We start from the raw sequence: 11373 nt of genomic DNA on the forward strand, positions 1-11373 counted from the left end.
CTTGCGATAATTGCAATCGATCATGTTGTCGTACAAAGATAGCAATTATAGAAGAAGAAACTGGGGTGTGAGTAGTGGGGCTCGTGGGGGCTTCAGGCAAGGCTCAGCGTCTCATGTTCTTCCGCCAGTATCGGATAAGCCGTTTGGACCAGAGATCGACAGCATCAATATATCAAATCTGTTGATTGAAGAAGATGCTCCCATAATTGAAAATGTCAACTATGTCGCTTCTTACAACTGGCTCGATGGAAAAAATCCCATAATTCTTGTACCAGGTAGGTAAAAGATTATTCTCATAATCGAGGAACACTGGCATCGAGAGGCGGCTGCTGTTTTGAAGCATACTTTCTCGATTGTTCATGAATTAAACCCTAGCGTACTTAATTGTTAACACGTGAGGAACAGGTTCCCCTCCAGCTTGGTCTCCTCCCACTCAAGATGAGAAGCTTCCTGAAGATAGTGGAGCTGTATATCGCGATATCAACGCTGCTCGATATCCTAATTATCCCATGGAGCCTGTCGTTCGATCACTTTTGGCTCTTGAACCGGATTTCAAGCTGCAGGATGTAGATTTGGTGGCATGCGGGTCTACAATTGGAAATCTTCTACGATTTGCAGGCTCGTTGGATATGCCATTCCGATTTGATGCAGATCTCGTCGGAGACACCGTTTTCTTCATCCGAAAAGGAAAAAGTCCGACAGAAACCATTGAGGACCTCCGAGGTTACGGTCATACATTTCCGGAACGATATACTACATGGGACAGAGATGTTGGTGGCTCTTGCTCACATCAGCGGATAATTGAGTATGATTTTGCGGATCTTCATCTTTTGGTTCGTAGCGAGACTGATGGGTATCTCAAGAAGCAAGAGCCACATGCAACTGCCTCGTCAAGATCAGAGGAGAATGTACAGGCATCGATTGATCAATCATTTGCCAAGTTGGAAGTAGGTAACACCACGGCGGTATCCGATAGTTCTAAGCTGGACCTGCGAATGCAAGGCGTCAAAAAGTCCCAGAGTCAGATTTTTGATATGAAGACTCGACGTTACTTAAAAACCTTTGACATGGAAGAGATTCTTCCTCGACTTTGGGTTAATCAGACTCCCAACTTCTTGATTGCCTATCACAAATCTGGACTCTTCGACAACCCGCAAGTATCGAACGTTAAGGACAAGGTCCTAGAATGGGAAAAAGAACATGCTACTTTGTTGAGCAAGTTCCATGTTCTTCTGAAGAGAATTTTAGAGGTGATAAAAGATTCCAAAGATGATCGTGTGGAGATTAGTTGGGACGGTAAGGGTCCACTACGTGTGACGAAACAAATTGGAGAAGGAAATCGAGTTCTCCCATCGGATTTGTTGCAAAAATGGGACGACTTTGACTAGGTAGCCTTATATTACTTTTCTCTTCTTGGGGTGGATGAAGGCTTGCAAATTTTCTCAGCGGGGACCCTGTCTAATTCTGGATTGAAACAATTTCATTCCGTTATTTCAATTTCATTGGTTGTTTCAATTTATTTGACATTTTAATTTTTTTGGAGAACTCGGAAAAGAGTCTTGTCTAAATTGAGCTGCCACGGTGTTTGAGGTTCAATTGAGGTCTAAATAATGATTCTACATGTTCTCTTGACTAATTCTAAAGGAGGGGTTCTACCAATAATACAATGGCAACTCGGATTTCTCTATCAATTACTTAGCTATGTAGGTATCTAATTATCTAGGCTTTCTTCACTATGTTACAAAGCACTGTAGATTGATTGTCGATGACTTCACAACAATCAATATCTTAACTGTTCCGGAAGTTTACCTCGCTTCAAACACTCTTCCTGGATGCTAGAACTTCGATGCTGTCAGAAATACCATCTTCTGGTTGCGTTTCGCCTTGTACGATGCGTTCCAGGTCAGGTGCATCTGAATGTTTAGTACCCTCAAATAATTCATCAATCTCCTCGAGCGTTTTTCCTCTCGTCTCTACCCAATACTTCCAGATCAATCCCACCTCCAAGACATCCCACGCGCCATTCATCATATATATTTTCCAGCCCATAGCTTCTTGTGCAAATGGAAAGGAGAATACAATCAGGAGTGCAACACCGTTGAGCACGAAAGTGAAGAGGCCCATTCCATTGGCTCTGATGGGATAATTGAGTACTTCTGGGGGGTACAAGTAGAGAAGTGGTGTCCAGCCGAAAGAGTACGCTCCTTGAAATAGGAAAATTGCAGCAACTGTCCCATATACACCGGACTTATTTGTTGATGTCCCATATACTTTCTACATGTCAGAAAATTGTGCGGGTGCTTGAGGGACGAAGAGCATACCTTTGGTAAGAGCACCGACAATGAAGAGAAAAACAGTCAGAAGCGATGTGCTAATGATAGCAGTTGGACGCCGGCCAAGTATGTCGGCATAGTATGTTCCAACCAAAGCACAACAGAGGCACCAAGCATTGAGGATTATATTCTGCCAAAGGTCAATGCTCATTGCTAACATTATAAGGTTAGGAATCTCACAATCTGAAGTTGCGTGGTGGTGTCAGTGATTCCGGCATTGTCAAGCATTGTTCCCAAGTAGTAACTTGCGATTACGTTTCCTATCAAAGTCAAAATCATATTCGACGATAGATGAAATCAGTACCCACCTGAAATAGTTGAGATTACCGCAGCTGAGATTGCCAGAGAGACTCTCTTTCTTGCAACTGGTGTTTTAACCATCTGCTTTAGACTTATAGTCTCACCAACATTTCTCTCATATTCTATCGTGTCAATAATCTCCTTGTATTGCGCAAGCACAATGGGATTTGAGGTATCTCCATTTGCATGAGTCTGAGCTATAACGATGAGCGCCTCTTCTGTCCGCCCCACATATGCTAGCCATCGAGGTGATTCCGGCACAAATGGCAAAATGGCAATGCAAAGAATACTAAAGATCCCTTGGACTAATGAAGGAACTCTCCATGCCCAGGTCGAGTTGTAGGTAGCTGTCTGATACGTCACACCAGCTGCAATTAGTCCCCCTGCTGTTTGTTAGATGTTAGGGTTTATAATGAACAATCAAAGCTCGTACCAACATAATAACAATCGTTCAACACTCCTAGTCCCCAGGCTCTCCAATTGTAGGGAAGTGTCTCAGCAACATACGTCGGCCCCGTAAGAGTCGAGGCCGAAGTTCCATAACCGACTAAAATCCTAGCTATTACAAACATGGCAGTATTCTGCGCAGCCGTCTGAAGGATAACAGACAAGAATGTAGCAACGGCCGCCCAGAACAATGCATATCTGCGTCCGATGATATCGGTTACTTGTCCATAAGTCAAACCAGCAATAGCGCCACCAATCCAGAGCGCGGCTGTGTTCAGAGAAAGAGTTGCGGTGTTCAGATTGAAATAATCTGTGTAGCTGGGGAGTATATTGAGTCCGTTCCTATCTTTTCGTGAATATCAAGGAATGAACTACGGGGGAAAGTGGATTTATCGGGGAGACTAACATCATCGACCCATCGTAACCAAAAGTAGTTGACGTGATGCACGAACATAGGATTAGGAGGATTGATACTACCCATGACGAGCCCGAAACTCTTGGGCGTGTTATTTGGGCCAGTATTGTCTCCGCCATTGCAGTTTCAAATTCTATAAGATTAGGTGACAACTATTTTCAACCGGTGGACGTCAGTAAGGCTCAAAAATACGTCTTTCGATGCTGCTGCGAGAATTTTACGTTCGACTTGAAAATTTAAACAAAGCATAAGAATAAGGTTCATGTTTATGTTTCTTATCTCAGCATGAAACTGTGATAGGAAAATCTTGTGCCTGGGGAGTCAAGTCGCCTTATCTCACTGCATGCGGAGAGATGCTCCAATGCATGTGCAAGGAAGATCGAAGCCATCGAAGCTTGTCAAGGCTTGTTTGACTTAAGCGGCTGCTTCGATCCTAGATACCAACCTTCCTTTCACGTATCTAGGCATGGATCATGGCGATAATTTGTTGGTCTATCGCTCGTACCCACTGATGATTTACTGTGTTGACTGATGTTGGCTGTGGTCACAACTCTAGCGAGCCGACAGAACTCTCGAGTTCTTATCGCAGACCCCGGTGACCCCGCCCGGCTTTTCAGTGGAGGGACGATGGCAACAATAACACGTGACATGGATCTGCATTTCGTCCTGATTGGGCAGGTGTGACGAAGAGGGGTAAAAGTTCCACCGTGTCGTCGTATATAGGTAAGAGTATAATGGCTTCTCACGACCTTTCAATTTCACGCCTCTTTTGTTTAATTTTCCTCTTTTTTAGAAGTAAACTTCGCTATGTATCTTCCTTTCCTCTTGACTTTTATATCTCAGACTGTCGCTTTCAATGCCCCATCCGATGTCCCAACCTGGTGCGGAAAGCCGTACATGAGCACGTGAGTTGTGATAGGGTCCCGTGTCGCGAGTTTGCTGACATTTGTTAGAAATCACTCGTTAGATCCAGGAGGGCAATTCAAATTCCCAGAACCTCAGTACGATCCGCTACTCTATGTAACGATACAACCTCGATACTCAATTTTCCTTGAGAGTGACGAAGAAGGAACTTTCATTATTGATGCCAGTATATCCCATATCTTTGGCGGATCATATAAAAATGCTACTTTTAATACACCTGGAAGCAATATTAGCTCGCCTTTCACGACGCTTGATATTGAAATTTACAACGAAGAGTCAGGTGACTTACTTGCCACCAATAAGGTTCCCGTGAACTCAACTGGAAATCTAATAGAATTTTCCTTCTCTTCATTTACTGCACGATTACAGCCTTTTGCAGTCTCGATCCATGCCACTTCTCCTGACGGTCAACAAACTTATACTGCAAGCACTAATGTCTATGTACTACCATCACGTGGATATGGTAGTGCTGTGAAAATTGATAACCTCTATGGGGGACTCTATGTTCAAAATGAAAAAAATGATTGGGATGGTTGGTATGCAATCTTTCCAAATGGATATTACGCCGACGGTTCTTATGTAACACCCGACAACGTCTCGCTGGCCAATCTCGAGGCATATGCAGCACTCGGTTTCAACACCATAAATATCGTTCCAGACGGTGGTCTTCCTGACCAATCTTATCCCACTGCACAACTCATAGAGTATTGGGATAAAATGGATCAGCTGAACCTTTTCAATCTCTACGATATGCGATTCGCGTTCCAAAACTCGACACGCATCTCGGAACAGGTAGCTCTCTGGCAAAACAGAACTACTCTCCTGTCTTGGTATACCGCCGATGAACCGGATGGATGGGCATATTCTCTTAACTCTACCCAACTTGCTTATTCACAACTTAAATCACTAGACCCGTACCATCCCGTCAGTCTGGTCCTCAACTGCCAGAATTTCTACTACCCCGAATACTCAGCTGGTGCAGATATAATATTTCAAGACGCCTACCCGGTTGCGATAAATGCCACTTGGTCCATTCCGTGGGGAACTCCTTGCAATGAAACTTATGGAGATTGTGGGTGTGATAATTGTGTTGGAGAACTAGGAGACGTAGCGACTCGACTTGATGATATTCAAAACTATCAAGCAAATATAGGACCAGGTGTTCAAGGAGGCCTAGATAAACCTACATGGTCAGTAGTCCAAGCGTTTGGCGAATCGCAGTATTGGCAAAGTATACCGAGTGCAGCAGAAGTAGAAGTAATGATGATGTTGAGCGTTAATCATGATGCGAAGGGAATTACGTATTGGATTTATCCAAGTACAGATTCTGCCAACGCTGGGAGTGCAGATTTGGGCAAGGTGTTGCAGAATTCACCTGCACTTGATTTCTTGTTTGGGACGAAGGCAATTAAAGGACTGGGAAGTGGTTTATTAGATGTAAGTGCGTGGATTGTAGGAGAGCAGATGATGGTTGGTATTGTTAATGGAGAGTATGTTGAATCTGTAGATGAGCTCTCGGTAACTTTGCCGGGAAACGTGGTTTCCTTAAATCAGACTTTGTATGGAGAATCGGGCTGGATGATTAGTGATGGCAAACTGTCGAAATCGGGTCTGGTCGGTTTGGAAGTAGACATTCTGGTGGTAAATCTTAGTTAGTACCCCAAAATTTAACGCGCTCATCGTCAATCCGAAGTCTTCATATCTAATACCATTCTAGAATCCATCAATACCTTTTTCGAAAATGATAGTGGGGGTATCCATAGAGATGAACTATGAAAATTAGACTGATCCAAGATGGCGCACGACTATTAGCAAAGACCACTGTCAATTTTGCTCTACTTCACACTCAATTGAATAGAAACAGCAAAAGGAAAAAAGAGCTTCATAATCAAAATCTGGGGTACCGCTCTACTTCGAGGCGGGAATTGTACTTTAACGGGTAGATCAATCGCGGACTTTATTAGTCCTCGAACAGCCCGTTTGGATCGGCACTTAAGATCGTCATACTGAAACATGACATCGCAACACTTTAATTCAATTCTCCGTCTGATCATGCCAGCAATTGTATGGGCGGATGTAACTGTTACCGTAAAAACTCGACAAACTGAGATCCTACTTAACCGCATTTAGTCTAGTATAAACGCCTCACTCTACAAACTAAATCAATTTGTAAGCAAGAAACATTTTTTTGAAGAACTTCAATAAATTATTATTAAATCAATAATTAATATTTTGCTTTCAAATTAAAGATCTTATTAGTAATTAATAATAAAAAAAAATCAAAATCAACTTTTTTTCTAATTTCCAATTTTGAAAAATAATTCACGTGCTTTAAATATGTGAGTGATTAGAAAAAGTGGAAAAAATGTTAGATTTCAATAAGTCCGGTTGGGGAGATCGACAATATGCTAGGCTAAATGCGGTTAAGTAGGATCTCAGTTTGTCGAGTTTTTATGGTACTCCCCCCTAATGAATTTAGGCGCTAATCGACGGAGTTTTGGACGGAGTCCGAGCTAACCCCACTCCTTCCCTTCACTCGGCTTTTTCACCTCTAACTATTGGTCCTGCCGTACCAAGTCCACCATACATACATTATTGCATTGGATTGCACCTTAACCTGTCGAATGATATTGGATGGATTTCTGAGCTGTCACGTTGCATTGCATTGGATCTTGAAGATTTCACTTTTTGAAGCGAGTTTTGGTGGGAAAACCAATTGCGATGTGCATGAAGTCAAGGATCGTGACAGCTTGGTGCGTACGATGTCTTATTTCACGGCCTACGATGGACAATGGATTGTCCAGAAGTTATGGCATCTTCCAAGCCGTTACATTGTACTCTGCAAACATTCCCATTGCAGTAAAATCTCTCTATAAGGATACCGAGTTTGGTGAGCTTTCCCACGGATATAGGGAGCTATTTCTGTAGCGAGGTGACCCACTAGTCGCTGTCTAATAGTATTCTGCTCCCGATTGATCCCAATCAGGCCATATTTCTGTAACTGTTTTACCCTAATAAATACCAATCCAAATTTTGATACATCTATTATATGATAGTTATATCCTGACGGTTTTATTGGCTTAATAAGAATACACAAAATTGAAAGATCTGCAAGTGCACCCTCATAAAGAGGTTAATCTTATGTATAGGATCCTTCAAGAGGGTTTGTCTCGTATACTCACTGTATTTTATGGAAATAAAGTCATGACAATGGTGGAGTGATGGCCCTGATCTCTCTCACTTTCCTATATAAAGATGAAGTCCTCAATTTCATATTCGATATCAATCAACGATTTCAATCTTCTCTTTTGATATGGCACAGCTCAACATGGATTTCTTTGTCTGGTCTGGATCTCTTCAGACAGCCCAACTAGTTTTTGTCCTCATCTTTTTCGCGTTCTCTGTCAAAGTATGAACAATCCTCAAGATACCAAGTTCTATATACTAACACGTCCAGATTATTCATCAAGCATACCTCACACCTCTGCGCAAGATTCCCGGCCCATGGTATGCGCGGTTCACCAATCTCGTTCTTAAATACCATATATTCACCGGTCGTCGCATTCAATACGTTCATTCCCTCCATCAAGCTTATGGACACATAGTCCTCATTACTCCAAACGAAGTATCATGTTCTTCAATTCCTTCTTTCAAAACTATCCACCGCATCTCCAAACCTTTTCTCAAGTCTACATGGTATCAGAAATTTGTGAGTGGACCAGACGGTGTTTTTAACATGATTGATGTAAAAGACCATGGTGTCCGTCGCAAGATGTTTTCGCATGCTTTCAGTAAGAGCTCTTTGAAAGTAACTTGGGAGAGCGAGGTTAGGAAGAAGACGAACATGGCGGTGGAGAAAATCAAAAGAGATGCTTTGGTAGGAGAAGCAGACGTCTTGAAATTCCTCATGTTCATGGCTGCAGACGTCATAGGACATCTCTGTTTTGGAGAGAGTTTTGGAACACTAGAAAAGGAACGGGTAAGTTCTTCCCTTTCTACAGTTTGCTTAGTTATTCATTTTAACTCTAGAAAACTCAATACATCGAAGATCTTCAACAGGTGGCAATGGTATCTGGTATCCGCGCCGAATTCCCTGGGCTTTTCAAAATTGGAAGGATGTCAGGTCTTTCTTTCCTCAAGACTCCTGATGATCGACTGAGAGATCATGCATCAATAGCTGTCCGAAATGCAAAATCACAGAGTGATGCTACTCCTAACATATTCCGCAAGATACTCGCCGAAGAAAAGTCTGAGAATGGGGAGGGATCATTGTCAGATTTTGACATTCAACAGGAAGCCTCGAACTTTATTGTAGCGGGGACTGATACGACTGCTAATACGCTTACTTTTCTGCTATACAACATTTTGAAAAATCCTAAATTGCGGAGACAACTAGAAGATGAGGTTGACACTTTAGGCGATGATTTCGAATCTAAGGATGTTGAAGGATTACCGTTCTTGAATGCAGTCATGGAGGAAGGATTGAGGCTATGGGGGGCAGCGCCTGGGGGTCTTCCTAGAGTGATTCCCCAAGAAGGTGTTGAATTAGATGGATACTTCCTTCCTGGATCCTTAACAGTTTCCACGCAATCTTACACAATTCACCGGGATCCGGAAATCTTTCCAGAGCCTGAAAGGTATTTATCCCTCCATTCACCCGATTCCCAATCTCGGATCGTCCCCTTCCTCCAGAAGTCTCCACTATTCCGAGCCGTAGTCAGTTTCCACGGCCCGATTCGCAGATTGAAAGCCTTGAATCGTTGGACTACGGCCCAGACAATTTGAAACTGCCTGTAATCCACTTTTTCCACAAAACAAGTAGCTAACTCATGATCCGTCTAATATAGTTTTAAGCCCGAACGCTGGCTAGGTCCCAAATCAGACGATTTCAAAACGGCGAATCACGCTTTCGGTGCAGGAACACGCACATGTATTGGTATTCATTTAGCGAGAATGGAAATTCAGCTAGTTCTTGCTTCATTTTTCAGGGAGTGCAAAGGAATTAGAATTGCCTCGAGCCAAACTGATGAGGGAATGGATATTGAGAACTTCTTTTTGATTGCGCCAAAGGGACATGAATGTATTGTTACGATGAGAGAAGGATTTTAACAAGTGAGTCAGAAGATATTGGAGGGGAAGCTATACTTGTTTTTGGTTATCGGTCATCTTGTATTGTAGATACTCGAATACTTCATTCAATGATTTGTTCCCATTGTACCCCTGAATATAGCATCTGGAATAGTGTAAAGCTGCATATCATGAGGGATGTGCAAAGAAATAAAACGGAGACATGTTCTAAACCACAAAAATGACATATTGAGCTAATATTGGGAAGCTCTCGATGCGTTCAAACTTGGTCCCGATATACTTGTAAGGGAATTACTTCGAAGCAGACGCTACTTGACATAGAATACTGAATCTGCACATGAAGTTTTTACAACCCTATACTAACCGCATCTGCCTCAATCTTCATGAGCATTTCAAGTTCTTCTTCGTACCTGGTGTGATCGTCGTAGATGTCAATCCCATTTCTTAAAAATTCATCCCATCGCGCCGTCATTGTTTCTTGGAGATGAAAGGCATATTCCAAATGACACTCATATTCATAGTTGAATTGGCTATCAAGGAGCCAAAAATCCAATAAAACTTCGTGACAGCCCTCTTTTATGGCGTCATATCGCTGATTAAAGTGTCTTGCTGAGGAGAAACGACCTTTACAGCAATCTGCGAAAATCTCCCACGCAATATTCAAACCCAATGCTCTTGCTCCAAAAGCTCGTACCATGCTTGCTAGCCGTACGTGACATTCAAACATTTCGTGGCTATTGTAGACGTGACCATTACGATCAATCGTGAAGTTACACAAGGCGTTTGCGATGTTAGTCCGTAGGTCTGACGTCGATGGTAGTATAATCATCGAAGAATCTGAATCTTCATCCCCTATTTTCTCACAATACTCTTTCATATTCAGACCACGGTCAAAGAGTGTCTGCGCAGAAATTCTATGCACAACATACTTCATTGGAATCTCCCATTCGAAGAGATATTCATCCTTGAATAACGCAGGGTTTCTTGCACGAAACCTATTGGCCATCTCTTTTGCAGAATGACATACATCTAGTTCCCTATCCGGAACTTGAATAAAGGCAATCCAAATATCGGACAGATCTTCTCCATCTTTGTAATGCTTATCGAACGCAGTTTTTAGAGCTCTAATGATACTAGAAGTCACCGAAACCAAAGCGGTTGGTTTTCGATTAGAGAGCTTCTTATGGTTCTCGAATTCCCGTTCTAGGTTTATATGAGAAGGTCGATGCCAACCCTGGTTTGCTTTACCAGAAACGAGGCCACCAGCGCTTGTGGGTGAATAAACGCGATAGAAAAGTTGAGAGGACATAATATCGTATCCAAAATTATCTCAATCTAGGGATTTGGAAGAGAAACTGGTAACTGTTGACTTGAAATGGAGGTTAACATTGCGAAAATAAGTAGTAGTTGTATGAGGCTCTGAGCTATTTATCCGGTGCCAGCTGTCAGCTTTTGACCCCGCATTCTTCTTGGCCACTCATTTCATATACAACTAGGTAGATAATTAAATTCGACACACACTCGTCAACACCCAATTAAGGATTTCAAAAGCATTACCCCGTAAACAATGTAACTGTAATTTCATGTTCAAATAACATAAAAGAGTTCTGGGTTGGATGAATGACAGACAAGTAACATTCTCTGGATGAGATGCTTGAGATACTAGTTAGAAACACACTTGTTTTGGACAATAAATCCGTTGCGCCCTTGAATGAGAGCGTTGATTGAACCGCTAAGTTCTGGATACGTCAATCATCGTCAATTGGATAAAACCATGTTTCAAGTTATCCAACGAAATCCCGAAACATTTTTGACTGAAATGTCTTTCTCGAACACTAGAGCGATGACAAAACAAACGAAAATCCC

The 11373-nt window shown here is 42.3% G+C and overlaps 5 protein-coding genes across 5 annotated transcripts; 3 read left to right on the forward strand and 2 right to left on the reverse strand.

The window, feature by feature from the left end:
- Nucleotides 1–22: 22 nt before the first annotated feature.
- EAE98_010605 (uncharacterized protein) lies at nt 23–1388 on the forward strand (the record flags this gene model as incomplete). Its single annotated transcript, XM_038958226.1, has 2 exons — nt 23–275; nt 406–1388. 2 exons carry the CDS (start codon nt 23–25, stop codon nt 1386–1388), a joined length of 1236 nt encoding a protein of 411 aa, XP_038805410.1.
- Nucleotides 1389–1622: 234 nt separating this feature from the next.
- Nucleotides 1623–4216, reverse strand: EAE98_010606 (uncharacterized protein). Its single transcript, XM_038958227.1, has 6 exons — nt 3487–4216; nt 3067–3422; nt 2642–3019; nt 2514–2593; nt 2322–2463; nt 1623–2270 (listed from the first exon to the last, which is right to left on the reverse strand). Exons 1-6 carry the CDS (start codon nt 3612–3614, stop codon nt 1816–1818), a joined length of 1539 nt encoding a protein of 512 aa, XP_038805411.1. The 5' UTR covers nt 3615–4216; the 3' UTR covers nt 1623–1815.
- Nucleotides 4217–4302: 86 nt separating this feature from the next.
- Nucleotides 4303–6195, forward strand: EAE98_010607 (uncharacterized protein; the record flags this gene model as incomplete). The annotated part of the gene is made up of 3 exons (XM_038958228.1): nt 4303–4400; nt 4449–6070; nt 6137–6195. The coding sequence occupies 3 exons, from the start codon at nt 4303–4305 to the stop codon at nt 6193–6195; spliced, it is 1779 nt and encodes a 592-aa protein (XP_038805412.1).
- Nucleotides 6196–7747: 1552 nt separating this feature from the next.
- EAE98_010608 (uncharacterized protein) lies at nt 7748–9528 on the forward strand (the record flags this gene model as incomplete). The annotated part of the gene is made up of 4 exons (XM_038958229.1): nt 7748–7828; nt 7877–8398; nt 8449–9056; nt 9267–9528. The coding sequence occupies 4 exons, from the start codon at nt 7748–7750 to the stop codon at nt 9526–9528; spliced, it is 1473 nt and encodes a 490-aa protein (XP_038805413.1).
- A 325-nt stretch (nt 9529–9853) lies between these two features.
- On the reverse strand, nt 9854–10816 carry EAE98_010609 (uncharacterized protein; the record flags this gene model as incomplete). The annotated part of the gene is made up of 1 exon (XM_038958230.1): nt 9854–10816. One exon carries the CDS (start codon nt 10814–10816, stop codon nt 9854–9856), a length of 963 nt encoding a protein of 320 aa, XP_038805414.1.
- Nucleotides 10817–11373: the final 557 nt, after the last annotated feature.

Source organism: Botrytis deweyae, assembly GCF_014898535.1.
Source record: "Botrytis deweyae strain B1 chromosome Unknown BDEW_038, whole genome shotgun sequence".
In the NCBI taxonomy this organism is placed as follows: domain Eukaryota; kingdom Fungi; phylum Ascomycota; class Leotiomycetes; order Helotiales; family Sclerotiniaceae; genus Botrytis; species Botrytis deweyae.

Coding starts and splice junctions, on each gene's coding strand:
- EAE98_010606 (XM_038958227.1), bottom strand. CDS start 3,614: ATGGCGGAGACAATACTGGCCCAAATAACACGCCCAAGAGTTTCGGGC. Junction 3,423..3,486: donor GGTTACGATGGGTCGATGAT/GTTAGTCTCCCC, acceptor ACGAAAAGATAG/GAACGGACTCAATATACTCC. Junction 2,594..2,641: donor GGTAATCTCAACTATTTCAG/GTGGGTACTGAT, acceptor TGACTTTGATAG/GAAACGTAATCGCAAGTTAC.